The sequence below is a fragment of the Silurus aristotelis genome, assembly GCF_946808225.1.
Source record: "Silurus aristotelis genome assembly, chromosome: 12".
Classification (NCBI taxonomy): domain Eukaryota; kingdom Metazoa; phylum Chordata; class Actinopteri; order Siluriformes; family Siluridae; genus Silurus; species Silurus aristotelis.
The window spans coordinates 18486302-18501413 of NC_139585.1; the positions used below are offsets into that span (position 1 = coordinate 18486302).

The 15112-nt window shown below is 38.8% G+C and overlaps 3 protein-coding genes across 3 annotated transcripts in view; all 3 read left to right on the top strand.

Annotated features, from left to right (window-relative positions):
* Nucleotides 1–265: 265 nt before the first annotated feature.
* LOC310735154 (ubiquitin carboxyl-terminal hydrolase 42-like) lies at nt 266–5037 on the top strand. The gene is made up of 11 exons (XM_083557728.1): nt 266–1250; nt 1682–2435; nt 2542–2751; nt 2837–2947; nt 3039–3138; nt 3506–3564; nt 3769–3839; nt 4037–4119; nt 4245–4353; nt 4476–4616; nt 4705–5037. The coding sequence occupies exons 2-11, from the start codon at nt 2351–2353 to the stop codon at nt 4840–4842; spliced, it is 1107 nt and encodes a 368-aa protein (XP_083413854.1). The 5' UTR covers nt 266–1250; nt 1682–2350; the 3' UTR covers nt 4843–5037.
* A 4-nt stretch (nt 5038–5041) lies between these two features.
* LOC310735155 (uncharacterized protein) lies at nt 5042–6363 on the top strand. Its single transcript, XM_083557729.1, has 3 exons — nt 5042–5155; nt 5318–5379; nt 5486–6363. The coding sequence occupies exon 3, from the start codon at nt 5631–5633 to the stop codon at nt 6237–6239; it is 609 nt and encodes a 202-aa protein (XP_083413855.1). The 5' UTR covers nt 5042–5155; nt 5318–5379; nt 5486–5630; the 3' UTR covers nt 6240–6363.
* Nucleotides 6364–10030: 3667 nt separating this feature from the next.
* Nucleotides 10031–15112, top strand: part of LOC310734923 (eukaryotic translation initiation factor 2-alpha kinase 1-like) — a gene marked incomplete at its 3' end in the record, with an annotated part of 28723 nt that continues 23641 nt past the window's right edge. The window contains exons 1-4 of the mRNA XM_083557403.1: nt 10031–10755; nt 12982–13149; nt 13691–13827; nt 13927–13970. Of these exons, the coding sequence (XP_083413529.1) occupies nt 10605–10755; nt 12982–13149; nt 13691–13827; nt 13927–13970 (500 nt within the window). The 5' untranslated portion in view covers nt 10031–10604. The remainder of the gene's footprint in view (nt 10756–12981; nt 13150–13690; nt 13828–13926; nt 13971–15112) is intronic.

Consider the following 15112-nt stretch of genomic DNA (forward strand, 5'->3'; position numbering starts at 1 on the left):
AATCTATGAAACCTAATTGGCAAAATTTTTAAATAAACATGGAAACAAAATGTAAACGAAACAAAAATATTAACAAAGGTGACAACAGGTGTCTGGCGGTTGCCCCTGCAAAAGTGCATTAAAGTTAATGAATACCTGAAATGTATTATCCTGCCTAAATTATGCAGGATTTAGCATTTTACCAAAAAAAAAAAAAAAAAGGTGCGCGTTTTTTTGAAAAATGCTACATTGAGAGCTACTGGAATTCTTAGAGCCCCGCCCAATTGGTGACGTAATGTAATGCATCCTGATTGGTGGAGCAATTGCCTCCTAAAGCACCAATGAGCGTAAGGCACTCTTTGTTATACCCGTTGCCTCGGAGATTTCCGGTTATTTCCAGATCAAGCGTGTAAGGTAAGGAGCGACGAATAATAGCTGAATGTGTTTAATAGCCTAATTTTCGTATTTTCAGAGTGTTTTTAGTTATAAAAATATTTTCCATGGTATTTTACTACGTTTCTTGTGTGTGCTAAAACTGAGTTTAGATACTTTGGAAAAAGTTGGTTTTTATAAATGTTTTGTAGCGCGATGCTAAGATGCTAGCTAGGTAACCTTTGCCGATGGTATAAACATACTGTTTTCCATAATTATTATGCCAAGTACATTCATCCTTTACCGTAATTTCATCTTTAGAGAAAGGACAGTCTTTAAGGAAAGTTTTTTTTCGGTATTTGTTCGTAATGTAAATCCGCTGAGAGGTGCTTCTATGCGATCGTGCACACGCGCACTCAAGATCGTCGCTAATCGTGTGTATGGGTCTCGGTCTCTCTGTCTGGGTATTAAATATAATGTATTTTTTTCTAAATGACCTGATGATCTAGATTTATAAGCCGTCGCTTTGAGTCAGGAAGGCATTTCCCCCCTTCAAAATAGTTAACCAGAAATGTGGAGAGAATTACCTGTTACTGTATAATATCTTACAGTGTAAATAGTATATGTATTATTTAAATGTGTTGTTGTTTTTGACGTACACGCTAAATTGTGCATTAACCTTCACCACATTTACTTCTTTACCACACTCTACTGTCCTTCTTTTTAATCACACACATGTATTCTGCCTTGCTCCTACTTTCATTCTACTTTACTCCAGCGCATCCCTCCGTCTCTCCGCGCTCATCTTATCCTGTCACGTGCACGTGCGCGCACACACATATACACACACACACACACACACACACTGACAGATCCGAGCTTAAGAGATTTGTATCAGGGTGTCCCAGGTTCGCTCGCTTGCTCTTTCTCTGCGATTCTCTGAGACTTAAGTTAACACAAAAATCCAAACATAATTACTTATTAATATTTAAAATCGTACAAAAAGAATAGATGAGGCGTTTCGTGTTATTTTTTAAGTCAAGTCAAGAAGCTTTTATTGTCATTTCAACCATATATAGCTGATGCAGTACACAGCGTAATGAGACAACGTTCCTCTAGAACCCTGGTGCTACATTTAACAACATAAAGCTACATAAAATAAAACACAGAGCCAAGGCCTAGTCAGTGTCCTCGCTACATAAAGTGCATCGTGTGCAACCTGGTGCAAAGATTGCAAGCCATATAGGCGCAAAGACAACACAAGACAGTGTAGGACACACAAAACACATATAGCGCTGCCAGTAAACCTACTGTATATTACACAGTGCAGTGTGTGTAAGAGAGAACTGACTACAGGAGTGTACCTTGTAATTACCAAAATGTAAACAAAAGAGTTGGTGCAAAACAGCAATATCAGCAGTCAAAAAGATGTGCAATATGTTAATGTCAAATGTCGATGCATTTTACTGTAATTACAGTATTTAGCCCTTGCAAAGTAAATATTATACGTAGCATTTTATATTTTTTCTTATGGTTACATCAAATGTCGATGCATATAGTGGTGCCATTACTCATCGTCATCTTCTTCTTTCTCTCTCTCTCTCTCTCTCTCTCTCTCTCTCTCTCTCTCTCTCTGGTGTTTTTCCCAGAAAGTTAACCATTTAACTAACTCAGCTAAGCTTCACGTCCACAACAATTAACAACATTAAAAGATAGTTAAATAAATACTTGTTTAAAGGTGGAATATATTGTCTGGTTGCTTGAGGATGTACAATGTGAAAACGTGTTACATGGCTTAAAATCACTCCTGATTTAGTAACCTATTCACTGTTAACGTTTGCTGTATAATATTTGTTTTCAACAGAATAAAGATTTAAAATAGTTGACACCGTTTTGAAGAACTCACCGCAGTCCCCTGTCTCCTGTCTGCTCTGAGGAAGTGAACGACGTCATCATCAGCTAAAGTGTCGACACTTCCAACGTCAAGCTTTCCAGGACCATGGCTACCTGTGTGGCTTCCAGCTGTGATGTTGCTCCTTATGGAGGCAACAAAGCATTTCCTGCTAAAAAGCCAAATACACAAGGTAAGGACTTAACTGTTTACTTCAACTTCCAAGGTTATCCAGTTATGTGTCTTGTATGAAGGAAAAGCTAAAAAAAAAACAATGCTTTGTCTGCTTTACTGTGCAGTGGCCTTAAACAGTGCCGATGGCATCAATCTGCCACAGAAGATCCTGTTCCAATCAGAGCGTCTCAGCATGAAATGGACCCAAGTGCACCATATTGGAGCAGGTCTTCAAAACCTGGGCAACACATGTTTTCTGAATTCAGCTCTTCAGTGTCTTTCTTACACTGCACCCTTTGCCAACTACATGTTGTCAGGAGAGCATTCCAAAACATGTGAGTCTTCGAATATCCTCCTGAATACATTTTTGATGTACTTAGCATACAGTGATTTTAATTGTTGCTATATTTTCCCTCACAGGTCCCGAATCTGAGTTTTGCATGCTGTGTACGATGCAAAATCACATTACCCTGGTGTTTGCTAATTCTGGGAATGTCATTAAACCCATTGGCGTGCTGCATGAACTAAAACGTGAGCATCTGCCCTCTGTTAAATTACAATAATGCACAGTTATTTATTGGATTTAAACATACCTAAATGTAATTGCTTTTGTTGGCTTTAGGGATTGCAAAGCATTTCCAGTATGGAAATCAAGAAGATGCCCATGAGTTCTTGCGGTACACAGTGGATGCTATGCAAAAGTCCTGCCTGTCTACTGATAAGTGAGTCTGTTTAAACATCGGTTTGGTGCAGCATTTAATATTATTGATATTATATCGCTCAGTTGTGTCATGTGATGTATTGAATATTTGGGCAACCAGCAATATTACTGACTGTATATCTGCCCTTGAACCTGACAAATTTAGGGAGGTGACATATAGTATATTGAACAACCAATTTAATGACTAATAGCTAATGACCTAAAAATCAATGACCAATTAAAAAATGAAGGGCCAATTAATCCTATTGTTTTGGAAATAAACGTTTTTTGACACCCAGCTGAATCAGTTCAAAACGTCAATTGTGATGTTTACATGGATTACGTAATCTCTGATCATGGCTGATCTTTCATATTTCCCGATTGGACAGGTATATACAGGGCACTAATCTGATCCAGCAGATATTTGGAGGACATCTGAGGTCTAGAGGTGAGTTGGGATTTATGCAGTTGTATGTTTATCTATTTTTGTTTTGTTTGTTTTTTCTTTATTTTAAATGTTAAGTGATGGAGATAATTGTTAGATTTACTAGAACTTTGTTATGCATTTTTATTAGTAGAAGTGTTTGTAAACATGGTAAAACTGAAAATCTGGTTGATTGAATGTCTAATTGAATGATTCTTGTTTCTACAGTAAAGTGTCGGAACTGTAAAGCCGTATCAGATACATTTGATCCTTATATGGATATTACACTGGACATTGAGGTAACATTGTGTGTCTGTGTGTAATACAATTTTTAATGTACTACTGCTGTAACTGTACTGTAAACCTTATATTATAGAAGAAGGCTGCTTTATTACTTGAATAACACAGGTTTGTTGTATATGATTAATTATTGCTTGACCCTAATATGTAAATTGTTACGCTAATATTAACTTTATTTATTTTATTTATCTTGCAGAATGCACCATCTATTAACAAGGCTCTTGAGCAGTTTGTGAAGCCTGAGCAGTTGGATTGGGAGAATGCGTACAGGTGCAGCAGGTAAGCGTCACATGCATAACTGAGCCGACACTTACAGGATACTTGACCTTAATACGGCAAGAACTTTATGTTGAGCCTTACCTGTTATTGTAATTAATACCTTTTACATTTTATTCTTCCTGTAGTTGTAAGGAAATGGTTAAAGCGTCCAAAAGATTAACCATCGACCGCAACTCCAACGTGCTCACCATCTCTCTGAAACGCTTTGACTTCAGTGGAGTCAAAATCTCCAAGGTAGATGTTTACTCTAAATGTTTTAATAGCCCAGGAAAATTGTTCATCATAACATATTTCACAGATATACAATAAAAAAAACAAAACATCTCTTGATGAATTGTGTTCTCTCCTTTGCACAGGATGTGAGCTACAATGAGTATATTGACATGCGGCCCTACATGTCTAAGTCTCGTGGAGAGCCGCAGATTTACGGGCTGTATGCTGTACTGGTTCACTCAGGCTTCAGCTGCTATGAAGGACACTACTACTGCTATGTAAAGGTGAGACATACTACACATGTTCAACTCTCAACCTTCTGACGGTGTCGATGACAGGACTAAGGCGACAATGTGTGATGCTCTGTTTCAGGCAAGTAATGGCCAGTGGTATGAGATGAACGATTCATCGGTGACTCCCACTGATATTCGTTCTGTGCTGGACCAACAAGCATACCTGCTGTTCTACATCAAGCAAAGGTATATTATAATTATAATGTTATGCTTTTAATATGTCATTAATGTTTCATTTTTAATTGGTGTTTAACCTGGTTTGTAAACATTTTGTACTTTGATTTATTTTTAGGACAACACATTTGAAAAATGGAGATTTTAACCACAAGGGTTTTACTCCAAGCCACTCATCTCCCTCGAAGGAACATAACAATGGCTTAGAGCCGAGCAGCAGTGGCATTAGTGAAGGGAATCCAACAGACTCTCAGAAATCCAACAGCCTCTCAGAGTCTTACACAGGTGCAAATGGTTCAGGACACAGGCATGTGAATGGCCATCACAAAGTCAACGGCTTCAAACATTCTGACAAGGTAGGAAACTTCTGTTGAACTGCATCTGAGTGTCATTTTATCATTCTAATTAAAACAGTAGTTAATTAAGAAACGTGTTTACTTTTTTGATACTTAAACATGTGTTGCATTGGAGTGCTTGTGTGGCTCTTAATATTATTTGGTTGGTCATTTCATTTTTAGACTTCAGACAGTCCTGCCTCTGCTTCTTCCATAACTGACTCTGATTCGCAGCGTGTGTCAAAGTAAGCACTTTTTCCTGATCACACAATCTCTTCCAATCTTGCAAAAAATATGATCAATTACATTTATTAAATAAATATTGACCATATATATATATGTTCTGTTCAGCTGTCCCAGATCAGAGGGCCTTCTTTCCCCATCAATCGGTACGGAAAGGGCTAAACCACTCACCAACCCTCTTGTTCAGTGTGTCTCGAACCCAGCACCCACACTGGGCACAGACATCCAGGCATTGTCTAAGCCAGCAGAGGTGATGCCTAAAACACAGGCGACCTTAACAGAGGCGTCAAGTAGAGAGAAGGCCACAAAAGAGTCTGCTGTGAGCAATCACAATCTCACCCAGCAGAAGAATGATAAACCTCCATCACAGAGAAGTCCCAAGATGGCAAATATCTGTAAACAAACAAATGGCAAAGACAACACGAAAATGTGTCAGTCTGGCAAACCCAGTTCTTTGAAACGGAAAAGATCGGCTGAGCGCCAAGAGCATTACCGATATTTGACTACCAATCAGGACAAGGATGGAGAAAAAAAGAGCAGTCGAAACTACAAAGAGCATTATGGAGACAGCCATCGGTCAGAAAAAGAGTATTACCCACCTAGGAAACGCTTCCGCAATTCCTCCAGAGATAAAGAGGCAGCTCAATACTGGGACAAATACGCGGACCATCACAGAGACTGCCACTACAAAAGAGGGAGAGAGGAGTGTTCGTGGGATCGGGAGTGGGACAGGAGATACCAGACCTCGCACCGTTCTTCAAGCCACTATCCAGATTCGCGCCATGCACGTGAAGACCGTTGTGATAAGTGGCACTACAGCGGAGAGCAGAGAAGCAAACGAGCAAAGATTGTGTGCTGCTAATCTCTACATTCCACCATCTCCACCATCCCAAGTATAGTGTAAGCATTGTTGTTATATTTTATAAATATAGTTATCTATTCATGATCTTATCTTATGCTTTTTCTTCGTTTTTATTCACATATGTTTTGAGGGCAAAATAAATGCCCTTTTTATTTTCCCAATTATTGTTAAGGTGCTTTATTCTATAAAATATATACAGTATTTTTTTTGCTGCAAGAATGCTTGATATGTTTTAGGGTTAAAGACTTTTTTTGCCATGCTCTATGGCTGCACTTTTGAAGATGAATAGACTTCAGGGTGGTCCAATGGCAAAATAATAAGCAAAAAAACCCACTCTTTTTACAAACACTCAATCACCTACAAACAAACCAAATATTTTCTTCACTTCTCAAACTCCCTCACCAAAAATTGGGCAGAAACATACACCCAACAGAAATAGCAGCCACACCCCTACTCCCGGTGAACAAAACAACAAACGTACATATATTTACAAATGTATAATAGTGTGTATTTACAGTAAGCTAATCAACTTTAAGCAGGACAGGGCAAACTCGGTGTCAGAACGGGCGTAGGTCAGTAACAGGTAAACACAAGTGGGTGCAATTTTAGTTAACTGGAGTGCAGGGGCGGCCTTGACTGGAGTATTGGGATGGCACCCGCACACAAACCACGCACCGCGTACAGGTACAATACAACCTGCAAAATACTGCAGGTTGTAACACCCCCTCACACAAGTGTAAACATACCACATAGGTTCACAACATCATCCAAAAGAACATAAAACGAAATCATTTTTACCAACGTGGAAGCGTGTCAGTAACAACGGGGGGATGAGCCTGTGATCTGCATCGCTCGAACAAGTAGGGGACATGGACTCACCACTTGAAAGACCTTCCACCAACTATCGGCAGCATTTAGACACCTTTTCTGTATTAAACACACCGTGTTCTAAAAAATAACCAGATTCAGATTCAGAACCAGTCGGAAACTTCGGAAAAGGGTAGCGCACTTTCTAAAATGAAGGACTAAGCAGCACCAGTGTCTCTCAGAACCGTAACTGGATGCTTTACCCCATCGGCGCTTAGTGATAAAAAAACCTGGAAAAATAAATGACTCAAACGCAGGTATGACAGTGGGCTTGGATACAGAAACGTCCTACAAAACACCTGCGGCAGTAACACCGCAATTAAATTACTTTTTTTAATGGCAGTAAAAACACTGGCGAGTTTTGGGAAGAGAGCTGGTGGAAGCACGGGTTTGTAAAAGTTCGCAGAGCACCACTTCTCAAAGAATAAGCAAACGCTACATATGTCACAGTTTTACTTTTAAGGTAGTTTCTGAAACTCTGCAGGTGTTGTGCCCAATTCAGACCCCCCCCGGCCAAAGTCTAAGTTTCAGTCTATCAACATGGACAGCTTTAGTATTTAGGGGGTATTATTTAGGCAGGCTGGTTTTAAACAGGCTGATTTTTTAAAGCTGCATTTTAGCAACAGCGCCCTCTAGGGTCACAACATACGATGATCACAGAATCTTGTGTAACACCGGTGTTGGACACGCGGACAATACGGTCGTGTTTCCTGTAGATGGCACTTAAAACACGGATAGTTCGGTCAAATGCTTCCCTGATCCTAACAGGTTCGAAGAGCCGATTCTTTTTAGTGGAGTAGACACACATGCGAAGTACAAAAATTGTTTCCGGTCGAATTTTGGTAGCCATGAGAATCTATGCAGGCAGGGGCAGGACTTTATTTTGATACGCACAACAAGCAGCTAATCACATGCACACAGAATAGGATCGTACCATTACGTGAGAAAAGGACGCTTGAAAGCGCGTGAGGTTCGTGGTACGGGCCAGGTACACAGAACGACAGAGAGGATTTGGCGGGCGGGGATAACGTTTGCCGATGGTGAAAACATACTGCTGTAATTATTATGCCAAATACCTTCGTTCTTTACCGCTTTTGTGCGCTCATACACACAACACACACACACACACACACACACACACACACACACAGGCAAGAGTCAGGAAGGCATTTGCCCCCAAAATATTTAAACAAAAATGTGGAGAGAATTACCTGTTACTATATAATATCTTACAATGTAAATATTATACGTATCATTTTTGTCATTTTTTTCCTCTTGCGTAAATGCTAAACTGCATTATCCTGCACCACCTTTACTTCTTTACCACACTCTATTGTCCTCCTTCTCAATCACACACATGTACTCTGCCTTGCTCCTACTTTCATTCCACTTTACTCCAGTGCATCCCCCCATCTCTCCACGCTCATCTTATCCTGTCACGTGCACACACACACACACACACACACACACACACACATATGCAGTACTGTATAGTACAGCTGTAAATTATATGTTAGTATATAAATATATGTAATTCATCTTTTGGGTAATTTTCTATCATGCCCAAACGAAACTTTATTCTTGGAGAGGTTTTCCATACGACCTGCGATGCCCGTAGTGCCTTTCTGAATTCAGGGAAGAATCACACAGCACACAGCAAATGTTCTTCGGTTTATTGCAGGAAGCAGACACGTGTATATATACACACATTGGAGAGAAAGCTGACCTAAAGTTGTTTCCTGTAGACAAGAGGATATACTAGCCAGAGATGTGTGAGCCCAGATAAAGACTCCCTGTATACCTTACATACGAACATCGTAAATATTCTATAGACACTGAACAGACAAAGGAATGTGTGCAAAGCAGTGTGAGAACCGTTTTAACACTAACATCTTTATTGCCCAGTGTGCCTAATAATGCTTTAAATAAATCAGTATTATAAGCATTATTTGCTTTGAGAATGTTGATGGAGAAGTATAGAGAAGGTCAGAAGGAGTTGCATTGTGTATTTGTGGATTTAGAGAAAGCGTACGACAGGGTGCCGAGAGAGGAGTTGTGGTATTGTATGAGGAAGTCTGGTGTGTCAGAAAAGTATGTGAGGGTGGTGCAGGATAGGAATGAGGACAGTGTGACAGCAGTGAAGTGTGCAGTAGGAACGACAGACTGGTTTAAGGTAGAGGTGGGACTGCATCAAGGATCGGCTCTGAGCCCTTACTTGTTTGTGGTGGTGATGGACAGGTTGACGGACGAGGTCGGACAGGTGTCTCCATGGACTAGGTTGGTTGCGGATGATATTGTGATTTGTGGTGAGAGTAGGGAGCAGGTTGAGAAGAGCCTGGAGAGGTGGAGGTATGCCCTGGAGAGAAGAGGAATGAAAGTGCAGGCATGGTGGAGTGGGTGAAGAAGAGTGATAGTAGGAGTGATTTGTGATAGAAGAGTATCCGCAAGAGTAAAGGGGAAAGTTTATAGGATTGTGGTGAGACCTGCGATGTTGTAGGGTTTAGAGACAGTGGCATTGAGCAATAGACAGGAGGTGGAGCTGGAGGTAGCAGAGCTAAATATGTTAAAATTTTTATTGGGAGTGACGAGGATGAACAGGATTAGAAATTAGTTTATTAGAGGGACAGCACATGTAGGACGTGTTGGGGACAAAATGCGATTGAGATAATTCGGACATGTGCAGAGGAGGGACACGGGGTATATAGAAAGAAGAATGCTGAGGATGGAGCCACCAGGAAGGAGATTTATGGATGTGTTGAAGAAAGACATGCAGGTAGTTGCTTTGAAAGAGGCAGATGTAAAGGACAGAGTAGTTTGGAGACATCCATACTACTCTGTCCTTTACATCTGCCTCTTTTAAAGCAACTACCTGCATGTCTTTCTTCAACACGTCCATTAGGGGTCGCTGTGGCGCAGCCGAAAGAAGAAGAAGGTGTCCTAGTTTGTTGTTGAGATTAATTTTCGGTATCACTCCTAGCTTAGATTTGACATTTAATGTCATATTTGTGTATTTATTTATTTTTCTTATATGGTTAGTATTAATTTTTGCGCAAAGTTGTTGCATGTATGTCACTTTATTTAGAAACGTTTTATCATCACCCCAACGGTGACCATTTAGGGACTATGTACAAATTCAAAACCGTTTGGGATGCTTTAGCGTATAAGAGGACCGTTTTATTGGGTTGTAAACGAATGTTCTTGTATGAGTAAAAAGAGATATACATCGGATCGTAAGTAGGTTTGTATAAACTGCCTATATATCGAGTACTGAGAGATTTTTGGATTGTGTTATAAAACAGTGTGGAGTTTTTGAGACGCTCCCTGATCGACGGCGTGGCTGAATTGTGACTGCTAGCAGGCTGGTTTTGTAGTAAAGTAGTTTGCTGTTGAAAGTTGCTTTTTTCTGAGATGTTAAACCGTTTAATCGAAAAATGGACCATCTTGATTCTTAAAAAAATGCTTTATAAATTAAAGGGTTTATAAAGTGCTGGTGGTGCCATGGCAGAGGAAGAAGGTTCAAGTAATAAAGCTTGGAAGGTGAGGACCAAGCCCAAGGACCTGCTGCTTCACACACAGCTCAGCGACTGGAACACGCAGTCTGGAGGACTGTTCAAGTTTACACAGGAGGACGAAAACGTCCAGTTTGACAGTGAGTCTACTGATGATCACGTGATTAAAGCCTCCATATTTTTAAAAGTGCCTCTCACTATATTGCATGCAACATACACTCAGGTGAACAGCTGATCCCAATGTATTGGTGTTTTTTTCATTAATACATTTAGTGACTGCATTACATCAGTTTTCCATACTCAGAATGTCAACCCCATCCATCAGCTTTAAGAGACCACCATAGACAGGGTGGTGCATTACATTGCAGTGACACTGGCATGCTGCAGGGTTCATTCTGTAAAAAGTGTTCTCTTAGTGTTTATTTTATTTATTTTCATTTATCTTTAGTAACTGCACTGGTTAGGGACCTGGTGGAAGTCTGTAATGGAACTGGGAGGCAGGAAAACTCTGAAGATGTCACCCATGCCTTCACAGGGCACACAGTGACACACCCATACTGATTACATACTACAGAGAGACAACTCATGTCTCATTGTTTATTTGTTTGATGTTGTATGGACTTATACGCTAGACTATTTTCCCCCTCGAAAAACACATATAAAGTACTATGCCAAAGGTTTAGGCAGGCGTGAAGAAATGCTGTGAATTGTTAATTTTTATCAATTTACAAAATCAATATTTGGTGTAACCACAATTTGGCATTTAATTGTACTTATGTCGGGGATTTAAGATCAGAGTCAGGTCTAGGAATAACCAGTTATACCAAGCATATGCTAATGCTTATCAATTTCATATGTATGTTGATACACGGTCATGAAGTGAAACAGAAACATCTGTGTAGGAGGCTTAAAACTGGGTGAGAAATAGCCAAACTCTGCTACTAAGATGAGGTTGTGGAAGACCGTTTTATGTCAGTGGACATACTGTACATCATTGCAAGGCTGAGCACAGCAAAAAGACACAAGGTCGCGGCTGCATTAGTTGAACAAGGTCTCTCTCAGGCAAAGATTTCAACACAGACCAGGGTTTTAACGTGCTGTTCAAGCTAGTTTGAAAAAAGCACAAAGCAACAATGTTGAAATTAAATGTTTTTTTACCCTCTGTATAACAAACCTGATGCATATCATTAAAGGATTGTTTATTATATCAGTAAGCTGATAAGCAAAATAACACATCCTGGAAAAATACTGTAGAAACACACAGATGTACATAAACTACAGCAGCAAACTCTGGATTGTTATTTATGAGAGATGCCATTGCATTTTATGATTGAGCACTAAATTCATAACACATAACTTGCACAACAGCTACACCATTTTAAAACTTGCTTAAAAGTTCTTGTATATGTGTTTTTTGTGTTTTCCCCTCATAATCTTGCTGTGAAACTGCCTAGAGGTGTGGATTAACATGTTTCATGCTGATAAGCATTCAATACAATCTAATCTTCAATAGTTACAATCTTCAATAGTTAAATTAATTGACTGCATTACACACACCTCATGACACATCATTAGACATAAATTGTTAAATTCTTTAACTTTTAAAATATATAAATAATCATTTATTTGGTTTCCCAGATTGTCATGAGTTAACTCACAATTAATCACCACTTATGCACACATTTTTATCTGTTTAAAATGTACCTTAAATTAATACTTTTCAAGTTTTTAATACTTTAATCAACATGGGTATGGACTTAATGCAAATGTATGTTTATTATTAGTGAAACCGTACCCAACGTAGAGCATAAAGACTAAATATTCTTATAAATGTTTTAAAGTAATTATGGTGTTTTAAATTACGTAAATCATCAGGACCCCAAACATGGATGGTTTTAATTGTGCATCATGGCATTTTTTTGGTGCTTGATTTGAGACTTTCAACAAATGTTTAGTGATTAAAACTTATTTTTCCACTGGAATTTATCATTTCTTTTTATATCGTAGTGAATAAATGTGCTCCTGCTCTAATACAAGATGCACAAATTTGTATGGTCCTGTCAAGCAGACAAAAACATGAACATGATGAATAAGACGGCTTTGAATAGGTAAATGATGTTCAGCTGTTATTACTTAGGGTGTACTCACTGTTGTTGCCAGCCACTTAGACAATAATGTTAAAACATTTTCAGAGGACAGTAAACCTATACTGCTATAAAAGCTGCAATTTCTATACTATTATTTGTTAATTGTTATTTGTCTTTAATCATCAAGACACTTTTTTTTTGGACATACCCCTCACCTTGGATTTATATTCACATGATTTAACACATCCTGTTTACTTCTCCTTTTTTGTAATAACCCAGCGTCTGACTCGGATAATAACTGTGAGGGGTTGATGGCAGGAAGACCATATCTGTCCATTCAGGAGTTTGCCTCTGCCATCCCAAACCACCTGCTGCTGGGTTCTCTGCTCGAACACTTGTGCTTTATGTACAAGAGTGACCCTGCCCAGTCTCGCATGCTGTTTAAGGGTAAGGTCATCAACACAAACAACTGCAGTGTTGCTACACTAAGAACTATGTGATTCATTTGTTTAACTTGTTTGTGGAATCACATTTAATCGGGGTTTATATTCAGCTCCAGAAAAATGGTTATAGAAGAAAGTGGCCTTGCAGTTAATTATATGAAGATGAGACAAGTAAGTTTAATTAAAGATGTTTGTGTGGGAACAGCTTGGGTAACTGACTATGTTTTAACACACAGGTTTTCAACCACCAGGCCATGGAACATTACTGGACTGCACAGAAAGAATAAATACTTTTCATTTCCATTTTATTTCCATTTTTTTTTTCATTTTTGTGATCTGCCAGGGTGTTTTATTAAAACAAAACATTCCTGACAGTTATTTTTTCTCTATGCATTGATGAAGCTTTCATTATATATGCAATTAAATTAATAATGAAATCTTTAACATGTATAATAGTAATACAATATGTGCCATTTTCCTGAATGTTGTTACATTGTTTTCTTGCCTGTCTATTAACATTGGATATTTTTTTTGGTGTGTTTTAGTGATTGGTCAGCGACTGTCAACAATGAATCTCCTCTCTCCACTGGCTATCAGTGATGAATTCAGCACAGTGAGACTGCAGCACAGCCGGGCCTTTGCTAAGCTCCTGCATGCAGCCAGCTCATCCCTCTTTCCTCATGTAAACACAGTAACCTGAACAGCAATAACTGATTACATTTTCCTAGAGATAAAGGAAGATCTTTCACATTTTTTTTTTTTTTTTTTTTTTTTTTTACAGGATCCAATGTACCTTAATGGTGATGCCCAGAACCCTGTGCAAAGGTGAGAAGATTAGGGAAGTGGTAGCTCAGTGGTTCAGGCTCTTGAGTTACTGGTTGGAAGGTTGCTGTATGATGTATCATGGGTCAGCCATGATACAACACGATAGACAACATGCTCTGGCCTGTTTCCTAACAACCCTGTGCAAAGGTGAGAAGATTAGGAAAGTGGTAGCTCAGTGGTTCAGGCTTTTTTTTTTTTTTACTAAAATAAAACTTTTTAATGATCTTTTTATTTACCTATATGCACCTATACATACATATACAACATCAGTCTCTGTGAATATAAATGCACGCTGGTTACAGTTTCTTTATTTGCAGGTTCCTTACAGTCATTTGACTCTCGACAAGCATTTGACATCCTAAAACGAATACTTGAAGGGGTCGAGTACATTCACTCCCGTGGAATTATGTACAGAGACCTTAAGGTGGGATTGTACAAATTTCTTCGAAAGATAAAAATCATAAATAATCAATAAAACTGGTTGCTGTGCGATTAGGAAATGGGGTGTGACATTAAAAGGGAATGTTTCTCTCATGTAGTGTTCTGACTGATTTGTTGCATGTATTGCTACATGTTGTGTATGAACCATAGATAAAAGCTTGAGAATTAACTACTGATCAGAACAGAAACAGAATCTGTAATCATGTTTTATCTTTGAAATCTTTTGGACGATGTAATAGATTTCTATATATTCAGGAAAAACCACTACAGGCTACATTTATTTAACGTAATAAAAAAAGTTTAATTAATCTTTGCTTCAATCTCAAGGTGTTTAATAAAGCTGATGATCCTGGCCTTTTCTATTATATTTGGGCAGACATCCTGTACAGATTTGATAATTATTTTATGTGTTCTATGTTGGTGTTTAGAAATGAAAGAGAACTGCAAGCGACCTCGCTGGTAGAGAACTTGCTAAACTTAGCAAAAGTGTTTCAATATTTAGTCTTTCAAGAAAACTTGTGCTTGTGCAGCAAAAAACATTGTCTTAAAATGTGTATTGCTTTTGCTTATAGCCAAGGAACATTTTCCTGCATGGCCATGAGTGCCTTGTAAAAGTAGGTGACTTCGGCTTGGCTTGTACGGATATTGTGATGAATGAAAACGAAGAGTGTTCCGGTTTTCACATATGTGGAAACGCAGAT